Raw genomic sequence first — 15,631 nt, 5'->3', positions numbered from 1 at the left:
TTCGGGATGTTGCCAAAAGCAAGAAAAAAAAGACACATGCGGTGTATTATTTAAACAGAGGAAAACTTGAAACTGCTTGCTTGGAGAAGAACAAAAAAAATAAAAAATAAAGTTCATGCTTTTAGTCTGATTTTGATTTTACACCTGGTAGTGGCTAAAGTGATACTGATCTTTAGAAAAATATCCAAAAGGGATAAACGGCACATTGAATTGAAAAAGTTTCTGCCATCTGTGTTTAAATGGGAGTGGGGCGGTTTTGAAGAAGAGTTAGGAGGTAATAAATCTTACCGAGAGGAAACGGAGTGCAATGAAGCCACGTTTCACATCTTTAAGCACAAATACCAAGAGCGAAAGAGAAGAAACAACTGTCGTGTCCGAATAGGACACTTAAAATCTCCTATAATGATGCACAATGTGAATAAGATAAAGCAAACACACTTTCTTTCAACACTGTGAAAGCAAACCTTCAACAAAACCGAACCAGCATCAATATTCAATTACATCAGTAGCATCAATCTATATCATCAATCCGTGTCACTCTGCACAAAGCGGCCTTCATCTCGCTTCTATCTCCACCCTTGGCTATTAAGGAGAAGAAAAATAGAAACCAACATTCTCTCTCTTCTCTTCTCCAACAACGCCTCTCCCTGTTGACTTTAGTCTCTTTTTAAGATGGCAAACACAAAGAGCAAGCGGAGGCAAGCTAATTAGCAACACTTAAAAAGGGATCTGGCTTCATTGTTTGCAGTCCCTCGCCCTCACCAGTTACCAGGGCAACAACTTTGAGAGTGGTGCTGTGCATATTTCTTTTGCTTTTTTCTTCGTCTTTTTGTTTCCCCTGGGGGTTCTCCATTTTTTGGAGCCTGGAGAGGGCCGTTGGGAGGACAGAGATGGAGAGCTGAGGGGTCTCTTAAGCCGAGTGCAGAGCGGGGGCTTCTGGGATGGCGTAAGGTTAGGCCTCTGCATTACACAGCACAATACAGAGTTCTAAGTGGGCATTGAAGGCAAGGAAATTGGGCTTAGTGAGTGCGTAAGTGTGCACGTGTATTCAGCTTGGTTAAAAGGAAAACTTCACCTGTATCAAAATCATATGACTATTTTTCTGTGGAACACAATTTTTTTTTTTTTTTTTTAAATGGAAACATATTGTGACTGGGGTTCCAAAAAGCCATATGGCTCATTTACATACTTAAATTTATCATGTCACATTTGATTTGGTTTTAGTCAACAACTTAAATTTCAGGCTACTGCTAACACAATCTATTATGTTTTTTTTTTTCAGAAGTTTGGGATTGAAAAGTTAAAAAGTTGAATTTTTTATTTTTATTTTCTATGTTTTTGAATCTCTTCTTGCACCAAGGCTGCATTTATATGATCAAAAATATAATAAAACGGTATTTATTTGAGTCTTTTGGACTTTTATGGGGGGGGGGGGGGACAACTTGTGGTCACAATGCTTTCACTATGTGAAAAAATCAGCTTGAAAATTCTTCAAAATATCTTATTTTGTGTTTTGTCTAAGAAAATAAAGTTATAGGGGTTTGAACCAACATGGTAAATTGGTGATTTTTTTTTTTTTTTTTTTTTTTGAGGAACTCTTCCTTTAAGAAATTAAAAGTGACACCAGTCTTTGACAATTTACTCTCTTTTTCTACCTCATCTGTTGATTAGAGCTGATACAGCAAAAACACATGCCAATTAGTGTCACTTATGGCTGTTTCCTGATGTGGAGTCCAGTAGGAAGTGTACTAAGGCTAAATAAGCCCTCCCTCTGCCTCGCTAACTCTCCAAAACTGAAATTCCCTCCCTTGCCACCCTCCTCCTCCTGCCCCTCATTCTCTCCATCCTTCCTCCATTCCTCTCTACTTCAACTATTACCTAAATCTCCCCCTCCCACTCCTCACAACTCTCTCCGAATCACTAAATCCATTCTCCTGCCCTATTTTTTTCCTGTCCCCATCCTTTTCCTTCCTTTTTCTCCTCTCCTCCCTCTCTCCCCAGTGGTTTGTCAATCAGCTCTGAGGGAGTTATACCTCCAAATGCCCACACATTAGTATCCAGCTGAGAATCTTTCATAATCGCCATGGTGACTAGAAGAAGGTCAATGCTTGATGTGCTTCAAGCACTGCCTATGAACTGCCCAGGCCGTGGAAATTACAGGCACAGAATAAAAGGTGGCTTTGTGGCACCACTTTAGACAGTGGGACGTAAGTGTTTGTTGGTGTGAATCTATTATGTTTGAGAATGTTCGCCAAAACAAGAGGCTAAATGAGGGCTTGTAAGTCAGAGGGCAAAATATGATGGAGAAAAATTAGGAATAAAACTGTTTTCTTGCCGCAGAAATTACACACTCCACCTTTAATAAACGTTACAATCTTTGTCAAATGATTATTTTGGTTTTGAAAAAAAAAAAAAAATTAATAAACCGAATTAAAAAGCTTAAATAAATGAATGAAAAATAAATAAACTGGAAACATTTTGTGACCAGGGGCTCCAAAAAAGCCATATGGCTCATTGACACATTTAAATTTGTCATGTCAAATTTGGTTTGAAAATATGCCCGATTTTCAGTCAATAACAACTTCAATTTCAGGCTACTCCGAACACAAATTCAGAACTCTTTTAAAAATGGATTAAATGAAATATGATGGAGAAAAATTATAAATAAAAGTTTACAGTGATGTTTTTCTTGCTGTTAATTACACACTCCACCTTTAATAAAGTTCACAACCTTGTAAAGCAACAAAATTAAAATGCTTAAAAATTAATTTAAAAATATATACATTAAAAACAAATGCATTTATTAAAAACTAATTAAATGAATGATCAAAAAAATAAACAATAAAAATAAACAAACAATTCATCCCTCCATCCATACATGTACTGCTCTGATTCTTTCTAACAACAACATGTTACCAGAAGTCATTTCACATCTTGTTGTTCTCGTAATTATTTCCATATGAGTTTGTGATTATTGTAAATGTGATCTGTGTTGGGTGACAGTACTACTGTGGTCTGGCTATGTGTGTGGAACTGATCTGAGCCCAGCTGTGCTGGCAGTCCTTCTGAGATGCTCTGGATAGACAGACGTACTGGATAGACGCAGGAAGAGGCGACTGTGTGTTGCCACAACTGCTCCTAATGTCTCCATACACAGAGAGAGAAGCATACCAGCACACACACGTATGTAAATGCACACTAACGGCGGCCCTCTTTAGCCTTCTCAAAGGTTTCCCTGGAAAAGCCATAAATTAGTTTTATTACCCTCCCATAAATATGACATTCCCACATTCCAGAATTAGGACTCCACGTGTGAAAAAATCATTAGATGAAGAATATGAAATATCTCAGATCACATGTGAAATACATTACGCTTCATATGAACCTTTACTTTTAGAAATGTGCATGTGTAACCAATCCAAAACAATACATTTTTCGAGAGCAAAAACATTATCTAGGACCATTATCAAGATAAACCCACAGACACATTTCCAAGTTCTTATTTTCTTCATTTCTGAGAGCATTGAGCGAAGACAACAAAGCAAGTAAAGAAACGTCCTCTCAACTACTTTTTCTTAACCATGTAAGAGGCTCAAAGCCAGGCTATAGCTTTTCAATTGTACAACAGGAACGTTGTACTCCAGCACGCCGGAGGTCTTTTTTTGGAATAGCTGCGGCATCTATTGAGGGCGTCTACAGATGCTAGGCAACTACCCTCCCTTAACGCCTCCCTCTAAAACCCCTTGCACCTCCATCACCACCAGCGTTTTGTGACCAAGCTTGACCTTTCTTCTTCACTGACCTCTTGTACAATGAGACGGGCCACAATTAAAAGTGTGGAATGCTTTTAAGCGATGACACCTTTCAATGGGCTGAAAATGTTCGATTTACTGGATGTTATTAAGCTGGCTTCAGGCCTGGCCCCCATCACCTTGCATCCTTGTCCAAAAGGGATATGATCCCTGTATTTAAGACTCTCCCTCCCCTCCCTTTTTGTTCGTTAGACTAAGCTGTTTGAGGGGAAGATGAGAAAGAGCGGCTCTGTACGTGTCAGTCGGCCCAAGGCACTGTGACCGCTGACACGTTTGGCTGCAATTGGTCAAATGAGCTTCATTTCACACGGAGGACGTGATATGGCCATTACTGTCCGCCGAGTGCTGAACAGAAGGCCGTTCCCAACAGTAATGAGACGGGAGAGAGGCCAAACACCCTGACTGTCAAAGCGTCCAAACTTCCTATCTCACCATGCTTAGCATTTTACACGCAGAAACCCAATTAGAGCGTCTAGACTACCTCACGGGTACCTATGATCTGCCATCAGGACAGCCAACTCAATATGGCCTATCTGTCCAGACATCTGAGATCTATATGCCTTTATCCACTCTTTCCATCTGCGGCGTGGACAGTTTAATTAAAGCTACCATTACGACCAATTTGCAGAGTCCATTATGGCCTCTTAATGGTGGACGGTGCCAGAGAAAACAAAGAGTAAAGCAAACGTCACACGGAGACGGGTAATTCTGAGTTGTAATAACATAAAAAGTGGGGGTGGGTTATGATACAATGACCACAGGAAGAAAAACCATCAAGTGTCCCTCACTATATAGACCAAGGACAAGAGAAAACACAGAAATTGTTAGGAACACTTATGATCCAAATATAACCAGTCAACATTAGAAAAGTGTAAAATTACTGCAATTTTCAAAATCAACTAGTTGGTGGGTTGCCTGAGCATGTTGTTGACTTTTCGTAATCTGTTTAAATGGGCTGGTTTTTATAAAAAAAAAAACTGACAAACTGACAGGTGACCACTGTGACCCATTCCTCATCAAACCAAGTCCTTTTCCAAAAGAGTCAAAGAAAGTCAAAGTGAGTGGAGAGTGAGAAGAGGAAGTGAGAGAGACAGTGAAATCATCTGCCATCTCCTGTCTGTAGGCCATCTGATCAAAAGAGCCATAGCTTTACAACGATGTGGTCTCCATATGCACCAGCTCCAAACCATAACCAATGTTAAGCTGTCAATGTTTGTCTATTACTAAAAGAGGAGTCTGGCTGCCTGTTTCTCTATCTATCTCTCTCTGGTGTGTTTCACATCTCCATTTTGTGCTACTCTTTCTCAACTCTCCACTAATTAGGGAAGCAGTTGCTTGTCTTCTCACTCCTCCTCATGAGAGTTTAACCCAAAACTCAGAAGTGGTCAAAACTGATCTGAATTTATAAAGATTTTACAACATCTATACACACATAAAAGGATCCTAAAAGCATCCTATGTTATAAATCAGAGTTCGTCTTAAATTTAAGCGCAATGTGAAAAAGTGCATCAACTCCACCTACAGAACACATATAATAATATTAATGCATATTGTGATTGTCTATATTTATCATTACAATTTAATAAAGAATGTTGGATTGTTTTAATTAATGGTATATATACACAAGAGCAAAAAGTTTGTACGCATGCTCTTCAATTGGCGTACACAATATTTTCACTTTGCCTTTATAAATTCCGATTGTAGGATAAAATCCCTTTGTACGTGCGCTTTATAAATGAGACCCCTGATCCCTAGAAATTTAGACCCAATTATTGGCGTTCTGAACCTCTTTACCGTCCACCAGGTAAAAAACGTATGTCCAATTGCTCATATCTATATCAATGGTGTCACTCATAGCAGGATGAGTTGTGATGAAGAACTTTAAGGGAAATTGGTTCTCTTGATACTAAACCACATACTAGTAGCCAATAGACGGGCCACATGGTGCTTCAAGAGAGTTGGTCTGGACCAGACAATGTTTTTAACCTACTATGCACCATTTGGGGCACATTCAATCTAAACGGTTGCTTTGAAGCGAAACCACAGGTCTACTGTATCCCTAAAGAGAGCGAGAGAGAGATAAGACCACCCTATTAAAGAAAGCGAGGTGCAGCAGAGGGGTCTGTCAGGGCCACATCCCCATGCCCAGGCCGAAGTAGCTGTAGACTGGCTGTGGAGCGGGACCATTTGAAGTGAAGAACACTCTAGGGATTGAAAAACAGAAAACCCTTGGTTGGATTCCTGGCTTTGTGCAACAAGAGGATGAAATTCTATAAGGACTCCACTAGTGTGCACTCTTGTTTTTTTTCTCTACCTCTCCTGTCTTCCTTTTTTTCTACAAAGCAAAGGGTTTTGCTGGTCTTGGGGTTGTGAAGCAGACAAGGAACATTCCTCAGGGGGGCCCAGGCGCCCTTTCTTGACACATCTCAGCGTTGCACTTTCTCTCCCCCCCTCCCTCCATCCCTCCCTCAGTTCCCTCTCTCCAACCACTTCAGCCCCACTTTCCCCCTTCCCTCTCAACTCTTTTCTCTTACCCTCTCTGACTCGGCTACTTCGTATCTGTCCGTACCCACAATCCCCTCCTCTCCCGAGATGCCTGCCTCCGTTTCTCTGACTCAAACTCATCCCGGTGCTCTCTTTCGCTACTTCGCCATCTCACCCTCCCTCTGCTCGCATTCTCCATCACTCTGCTGGGCTTCTGTTTGTTTGGTAAAGACTGTTGAGTCTTTGACGTCTGCAGATGCCTGTGATTTCTCCCAGGCTCCCGAGGGGCCCAGGGAGAGAGTGCTTTGTGCTCTGACAACACGGGTCTGCAAAGAGGGAGCTGGGACTGTTTTTCTGCTCCAACGCTTCTTGGCAGGGTGTTTAACCAGTATCGCTGCACTGTGCCGCTTCCAGGTGAAAGATTTGGGCTTGGAGGAAGAGACTAGACTAGACAAACAGAATAAACAGCGAAACAGAAGTGCATTCACTTAGGTTAAGGGGATGCTTTTTTTAATGTGCATTTTAATTAAAAAGTGGTCAACTCATTGCATGCACCATTTATGACTATTTACTGTGTTTTTTTTGTTTTGTTTTTTTTACTTTTGCAAATATTTTTACTAATTATGTATTTTATTTTAAAATGATTATTTCTAATTTTAAGCTTTTATTCTAAAAAAAAACATTATTGTGTTAAGCTTTTAAACAAAATTAATAAAATGTTATTGCATAATTGTATTTTTATTTAATTAAATAATGTTTATTTAATTAAATAATGTTTAATGCTTTTGTATATTTCTTATGTAATTATTATATCTCTTTATTTACAACTTTTCTGTTTGCGTCTCTATACATTTAATACAATATATTTAAATGAATACAACCTCGTGTACCTGTACAATGACAAAGAGCATGACTCGACAAAGTTTGACATCGATCAATAAGTCGATCAATTTACACAACATTTCAGTGAACGGGGCTTTTGGAAGAATTCCTGAAACATCTCATTCTCTTTCAATAATTCCCTCAATATCTGCTGGGCATCATAGTGACCCGCTCCATAAAAAAAAAAAAAAAAAAATGAGGATAGCAGATCAAGACATTAAAACTTGATAAATGACTTTTTAGGAGGTTCTGGCATGATAACACTTTACTGCTTGCTTTGCCATTTTCAGAGCTTTCCTCATTAAAGTCATTTGGCTTCAAGGCCAAACGCTCCATTCATTTAAAATCAAATGAGGGAACTTGATGAACTAATTCATTCATCAGATTCTTATGAACAATGGCTATCTGAGATAGAATAAAGGAGGCAGATTTCTATGGCACTGCCACCCATGTCATAAAGGGCGCATTGCATCGCTTGCTAGCACAAAACTTGCATCTCGCTTGAAGAATAAGAAAAAGAGGAGTGAAGAAATGAGAAGAATATGTGGGATATCTCTGTGGACAAAGAGGTTAGGACATGGAGGGAATGTCATTCAGTGAAACTTAAACATTTTAAAGTCACGATTTTAATTTGGTCTAAAAAACGAAATGCTGAAAACATACAGTCACAAAGTCTACTCGTATCTGAATGCTGATTCTAAATAAAGTGACTATAGAGGTGAAAAAAAAGTGAATAAAAACATTTAAGCACTAGTAAATTCTCACATTTAATGATGTCAGGAGTTCAAACAGATGCCCTGGGGACAGTATATTGTTTTTTTTTGTTGCTTTTTTTTTCTCTGTAGAGCGACTCAGATAGCACCAAAGTATGTTTAAATGTTTAGAATTGCTACTGGAAGATGAGCAGGTGTGTGGAGCCTCACTCCATAAGGCTGAAGGCCATGTAGAAATAAAGTACACCTACACATTAACACTGACACAGACATGTACACACACTCACTTATATGCCAGCAACCACATAATCATTATTAGACAGTGGCTTACAGCTTTTATACCACTGAAGATCTCTGTGTGACATATTTTATACATACAGTACATCAAGTGAAACTTGAATTGTTTTAGAATAGAATGATTGTTTGAAAACCAAAAATTCAACCTATAACATTGACTAAATTAACTGCTACTGTTCTGACATGCCAAAGATCCAGCTATTAATATAATGTAGTTACATTTTTAAATAGTCACATTTATGAGAAAATAAGTAACAATTGTGAGATAAAGCAATTGTGAGATATAAAGTCACATTGTGAGGCATGAAATCGCAATTGTGAGATATAGTTGCAAAATATAAGAAACAAAGTCGTGATTATGACAAATGTACAAATCCTCAAACAAGACTATAGAGACTCTCAAATGGCAGTTTAAAACTAGACAAAAGCTTTTCTTTTCTTCTGACCTGCAAACTGTGACATAATTATCCTAGAGTTATAGTTATGCTGTCACAGCTTAGTATACATATGAATTATGAAAACCGTGATGTAAAATGCTTTGGACGTTACTTTTACAAGGAGCTACTGCTGCCACCAAAGACCAAAAGTATGGGTCAGTGTGGCAGAAGAGAAAGAGTGGGAAAGGAAAATAAAGAGGGACAGAAAGGAAGGAAAGAAAGGAAGAAGAGAGAAAGAGTGTGGCATTGAGGCCACGGCGGCCGTATGTTTGACATTGGAAATGGTTTAGAGCAGAAGGAACTGGCAATTTCTATCTCTAATTAAAGGCTTTGGCTCACATGACCATGTACAGGTGCACCAACACCAGAATGCAGAGCCATGAAGAAAGGCCTCCTTGTGTGTGGTGAGGCCATGCTCGCTCAGCGGGAGTCTCCACACACACACACACACACACAGGATGCAGCTAAGGAGTGCAAACATTCACATTCATTACCTTCACTACAATTTCAAGCCCTTATTTCAACTGTCAGAAATAAAACTATGCAAAGTAGTTATTTTACAAGTTCTTTCACTTCCTGTTCTGCTTCTCTTGTGCCCTCTTCTCTCAAAACGACACTCACTTCATTGCTAATTTTTTTTTTTTAACTTATGGCCATTTGTGAGCAACTATGGTCAGACAGAATACTAAGACAGCTATTTTTATATTCATTTTCAACTCCAGAAATCACAAGATCTCAGATCATAGGAAAAAATGTAGTTAATATTGCTAGCCAACTGAACATCTTTCATGTTCTGAGGGACAATGTATATGGTGATATATACGAGTAAATACTATACTGTTAAACTGTTAATTCAGGCCTTAGTATTTTTTTTAATTAAGATTTATAACATTTAAAAAAATTAAATAATATAAATTATAAAAAATATTTCATTTAAATTACAAATTTTATGTGGGGTTATTTAACCCTCTGATGCCTGAATTTTAAAATTCATCAAACAAAAATAATTTGTTTTGAGATACAATTTTATAATTTAATAGAAAAACAAAAGTGTCCATTCAAAAGAGGATAATTGTAATTATTCCAGAGGTTCACCTTGGTGCTTCACTTTCGTTAAATGCATGTTCTCATTTAAAAAAAAAACACTTTATAAAGAGGATGGCCATACAGAATTATGGGTAAAGGTCAAAGTTGATCACTCATTGTGATTTGAATGTAACACCACACTTAAATGGCTTGAATTTAAAAATGGCTTTTAAAAAAGATCTCTCCATTTATAGTGGACACCAAGATCAGAGGGTTAATAAAGACCAAAAAGAGAGGATATTAGTGTCAGTCTTTGCATTTACACACCAAATCAATCCAGAGATTTAAATAATATGGTTTAACAGATCCCACTTTCTTTTAGTAACAGTTCATCAATATTACATTAAGACATACTAGGATCTGTTAACAGGCCTGCAGTGCAGCCTGTGTCATTGATAACAAGGTTGAGGGGTCCTGTTACCCTCTGTGTCTGTAATGCATTTAGGGAAGAGTGTGAACAGAAAAAGAGAGTTTCAGCCAAGAGAGTCCGGGAAGTGAGGAAATTCCAACTGACAAACTGGATATGGAAGACACTGACGCATAGGCCAAAGAGCAAAAACAGCACAAGCCTCTACACGCTGACGTGTCACTGCATAAAACAGTTTATTGTGACTCAGGCTAGGCTGACACTACTGCTAAGACTGGACCTCAAGTGTGAGGAATTCAGTCAAGTCGGCATCATCTACAGGAACGAATGAAATCGCCAAGTGCAGTTCTGGATGACTGCATGGAAATATGAAACCTGAGGACCAGATTTGGTTAAAAGATTAGTTCACCCAAAAATGAATCACTGACTCATTCTCATGTCTCTCTAAACCTGTGCAATTTACTTTCTTACTATAAACACAAAAGGAGAAATTTTAAAGACTGTGTTGGTCGCTCTTTTGCATGCAATGGAACTTCCAAGTATAACAGGACACAAAAACAATAAAATCATCATAAAGTGCCCCAATTAATCTAAGAGCGGCTGTGGAAAAACAGTCTGTTATGCTGCTTGATATTGCAAACTGGTATTTGTTATATTATTTCTATTATCGTAATCACGCTCGTTTTTAGTGCTAATGGTTTGACCATGTACTGCAATTTGTTATCATTCTAGTCATTTACCTATAGCAGCTTTTGAATTGGAAATCCACATTGCAAAAATAAGGTAAATATTTCAAATCTTCAGAAGTCATACAATAGCTTTGTGTGAGACATGGGCTGCAACAAATGGATCATTGATTCGGGATTTGGAACAACATGATCCACGAACAAATTATTTTGTGAACTTGATTAACTGAAAAGTGAATCTGATAGCTAGAAAAAATTATGTAGTATTTTTTTTGTGTGTGCTTTATTTAACAAAAAATACATTAAGCATGAAATTCCTATATAAAATGCCTTGAATATACACATTCTATGATGTTTTTAATGTCTGAATTAATATAATTATTAATAAATGTATTTTAATCATAATGAAGAAAAAAACTACATTAACAGGATGAGATTCCTGAATAGAAAATGAAATATTGAAATACTGAATAGTTTGGCAAGGCAAGTTCCGTATGTAAAATATCATATGGTGCAACCTTCTAAAATTACATTTGTTAAAATAATAACTTGTGATGTTTGCAATAAATAAATTGTTTTTTTGTTTTTTTTTTAAATCACCTTTTGTGTTCCACAGAAGAACTATACAGGTTTCACGATGAGAATGAGTAATTGACAGCATTTCCGTACTGAGGTGAATTATCTTATTACATTTTTATAGTTCCCATCAAATGACTAAAAAGTGATAAGCTATAATACTATACACCACACAATCAACTCTTTGAGGTTTTAAAAACAATGTAATGCAATTTGCTTCATATATCTGCTTGTTTGTATGTTGCGCAAGACATGGGAATTGCACAAGAAACAACTAACAGCTCAACACGCTTCCTGAAAGTCAGGGTAGAAAACTTAGGGTCTTTTGCACACGAACACACACACACACACACACACACCTGCTGCTGTTGAAGGTGCAGTAAATCCACAGGGCTGATCTCCCCATTGGTGTCACAGTTGGACCCGCCTTCTCTTCCTCCGCCATCTGATTGGCTGCTTAGGCTGCTGACTCCATTTTGACTGGAGGGTGTAGTTCGAATGGTCTCAGTTGCTGATTCTACCATCATCACGTGGCACCTTGCAGAAAAAAAAAAAGAAAGAAAAGAAAAACATATTGAGTGACCATCAAGCATTGTTAGAAGTCCTAGGAAGCATGCTAAGATCTATGTAGGCAGTGTTTTATCACAAAAGCAAATATACACACTAATCAATAGCACAGATTCACAAATCAACCACATCAGAAAGTGTTTATCTGCAGAAGAAATACAGTGCCACAGCTGCTAACCTTGATAAGAACATAATAAACAAGTGCACCATACATCTATTCGGATATACCTAAAGAACCACCTGAGCCTCTGAACAGCCAATGGCAGCCAAGGACACAAACGCGGAGGAAGGCGCAACGAAGGTCTGCCTGAAGAGATACTTGTGTCAAACTAAAATGGCATTGTGCCATGAAAGAGTGACATGCTTTTCCCTTTTCCCAAAGGTTACAACACAGTGCACCAGGTCTGATTGAAGGACATTTGTCTTTGACAGAGAGTGTTGATGCATCCACAACAGTGACAAAGAGGCCCTTTCAATTAGAAAACATCTGCTCTCAAAGAAACACCAATCTTTCGTGCATCTTATTATCAGCAGTACAAAAACACAAGCAACTTCCAACAGAAGAGGAATGCATTTAGTATATTTAAGAGGTAAAGTGAGTGAAAGAAGAAATAAGGCTTCAAGTGAGTGAATGATTGCTCCATGTTGATTTTTATGTTTTTATCTTATTGCTTTTGTAAGCAGGTCAAATAGTCAAGGTTAAATAAAGCAAACAAATTTAGTAAAAACAAGTTAAATGTACTGTGTGTTCCACGTTTCATATGGTTTTATGGAATATGGAATTATGGTCATATGGAATATATACAGTAGTCAACATTTGAAGTGGATCAAAAAAGTTCATCAAAGTTGCCCAAAGACAAGAACGGGTATTGTTCAAAATTCATGTATAACTTTGATGAAAGGTTTTGATCCACTTCAAATGTTGACTACTGAATATATTCCAAAACCATATGAAACATGGAACACACAGAGTACATTTAACTTGTTTTTACTAAATTTGCTTGCTTAATTTAACCTTGGCCATTTGACCTGCTTAGAAAAGCAATAAGATAAAAACATAAAAATCATCAACATGGAGCATTGTGATTGCTGTGGGAATGGTACTATCTACACATGCAGTACGTGCTGTACAGTAAAGCTCGCCACAACAACAGCTGAAGACCACTAGATATAGAAGACTCTTTACCAGCTTCCACACCCAGATCTACTGTACATTGGGACGTTTTGGAAACTCGAGGGTGCTTTTATGGGTCCAACAAGTTCACAGTTGGAATCACTTAAATGCACCTGGTTGAGGAGTTGTATACTTCATTCAAAGCTGTCAACTGAGGCAGTCACGCGAAACTCGCATGACTGAAGAGGATGCAGGCATGTCTTGTATCATGGGGGACGCAAACCAAAGATGTGGGTAGTTTTATTGCCTATGGAGCCAAGAGGAACCACGTGTGGTTAATTTACATCAACCCAGACCATCTATATCACTCGGATGTGACATGTAGGGGACAATACCAAAACCCCAACGACAGCTTTCAAAACCCACGTCGTCAACTGTTCATCATGACTAACCCCTATTTCATAATTTCATGCAAGAAACCCATTGTTTGAGAGATGCAAGACTTGTTGCATCGGAGAGCTTGAAGGAACGAGCAGCTGCTGAGCGAGTGCATCACTGCCATATTAACCAGCCCGAGGTGTAAGCAAGCATGAAGCCTTGTCATATCCCGTAATGGGTGTATATTGCCGCTATAATGGAAGGTCGTAAATAAAGCAGCCCAATAAATCTGCACAGGGAACCTTTGATTACGGCTGTGAGACAGAAGTTTGCAGCGTCTTGTAATTGTTTTTGGCAGGCTCATCTGAGCCGCCAATGTTGAGGCTTGCCGCATCATGTTTAGCCCCCGAAGCCCCTCTGGCTGAACTTTGACCTGTGAGAACAGAGGAAAATGCATTTTTCTTCTACGGGGGAGTGAGGGATACAGAAAGGGTGGGCGTTCTTCAGATCGAAGAGATAAAATGTGCATTTGGGGGAGGGCAATGCACAAAAAAGGAACGTTTGCCTTTTAATTGGGACGGAAGAGAAATGGGACCAAACTTGCCTTTGCTTCAGGGACAAAAACAGACCAAAAAAAAAAAAAACAGCTCGCAACAGATAAAACTAAAATCCCAGGACCAGCGTCTTCGCGGCATGGTAACGCAATGCACCGGCTATGCACTGAGGTTTTCTCTTTTTTATGTTCTAATATCAGCAGATTTTCTTTGGCACTTACAAGAAAGGGTGGAGGGGGTGGTGATTCATTCTCTATCCTGTTTCTGCAAGTACTGAGACTGCAACAAGGGATCATGGGAACTTCTGTGACTGCCTGTTAAGAGCTGTTTATATTGCTGATGCTGAGAGTTGCTAAGGTAAGAGAGCAACGCGGGGATAAACACGTCCCTGAATTCCGATTCGGCTCCAGAAGTGCACATTAGCAGTAAAAAGTGAAAGCTGCTGATTTTTTTCCCCTCATCCATATTAAAAAGGAAGTAATGCAAAAACAAACAAGGCCAGGAAACGAAGAGATGGCGAAACAAACCAGTTTGCCTCATTCGTGACCAAAATCCCATCCTCCCTGAAGCAAAGATTCTCCTTTCTCCCTCTCTCTTCTCCGTCTACTCCCGAGGCAGCTGCAGTTCCGTTCCTGTGCTCAGGGTCGGAGTCGGCGGCTGGCACGGGAACAGAGGATTCCGAGAGAGCAGGGTTGAAAAGACGCCGTCTGAGCCAGGTAGGCCAAGGGGCGGAGGTCTCCTGGGTAAATCTCATACAGGTGGGCCGTCACTTCACACCCTCTCAAAAAATAGCAAGCCCAGCGGGGACTAAAAGCTTCCAGTACTCCGACAGGGTCAGAGGTGAAAGGTAGATTGTCTTTTCCCAGCTCGCTTTTTTTATTGTTTAGGGAACACAGTTTGCTAAAGACGTCAACGGTATTAACATAGACAAAGCATCAGGTGTTCCTGCCTAAATGAACTTGACAGCCGTTTATACTTTCCATGCAACAAAAGCAGATGAGCCAATGACATATAAGAGTGTAACACTTTACAAAATTAAAATCAAAAGTTGTCTTTATTAACATTTTATTAACTAACGTTAACAAATATTAACAAACACAGTAACAAATGTATTGCTCATAGTTAGTTCATATTAGTTAATACAGTAACTAATGTTAACAAATGAAACCTTATTGTAAAGTGTTACCGAGTGTCCATGAAAAAGAAAGGGAAAAATCTAGTTTAAAACTAGAGTTCTTTAAAAAAAAGGTACTCTTTGCATTTGTTTCAATTTAATGACTTGTGTAAAAAGAAAAATATTTCCTTACACCTTGAATACATACAGATCTTAATCATTAAATCAAAAACACAATATATTTTTAGATATATTTATTACGTTTTGGGGACTCACACCACATGATATTTTACTAAAGGTCTAAATTTTCATTCATAAATTAAAAACATGTGTATTGAATAAAATTGTGATGTATTTTTGTAGATCTTAATCATAATTTCCCAAAAAGTTTAAATATATTTTTCAAATGAACAAATATCAATAATTATGAATTCATGAAATACCATTACGTTTCAAGACATTTTACAATCTCAATATAAAAAAGCGAAATTAATTTTAAATCATAAATTAAAAATGTGTATATTGAATAAAACTTTAATGGGTTTTTTTAAGCTAAAAAAAAAA

At 38.3% G+C, this 15,631-nt stretch overlaps 1 protein-coding gene across 12 annotated transcripts in view; it reads right to left on the bottom strand.

Moving 5' to 3' along the window:
* The window catches only part of foxp4 (forkhead box P4), a 298,841-nt gene that overhangs the window by 74,341 nt on the left and 208,869 nt on the right, over positions 1-15,631 (bottom strand). For all 12 annotated transcript variants that reach the window (XM_079857685.1, XM_079857691.1, XM_079857692.1 and 9 more), the window contains one exon: positions 11,700-11,877. In XM_079857685.1, coding sequence (XP_079713811.1) covers positions 11,700-11,877 — 178 coding nt within the window. The remainder of the gene's footprint in view (positions 1-11,699; positions 11,878-15,631) is intronic.

The sequence above is a fragment of the Squalius cephalus genome (genome assembly GCF_949319135.1).
Source record: "Squalius cephalus genome assembly, chromosome: 22".
NCBI lineage: Eukaryota > Metazoa > Chordata > Actinopteri > Cypriniformes > Leuciscidae > Squalius > Squalius cephalus.
Note: the sequence above shows the minus strand (reverse complement) of the source record. Positions and strands in the feature narration are given on the sequence as shown.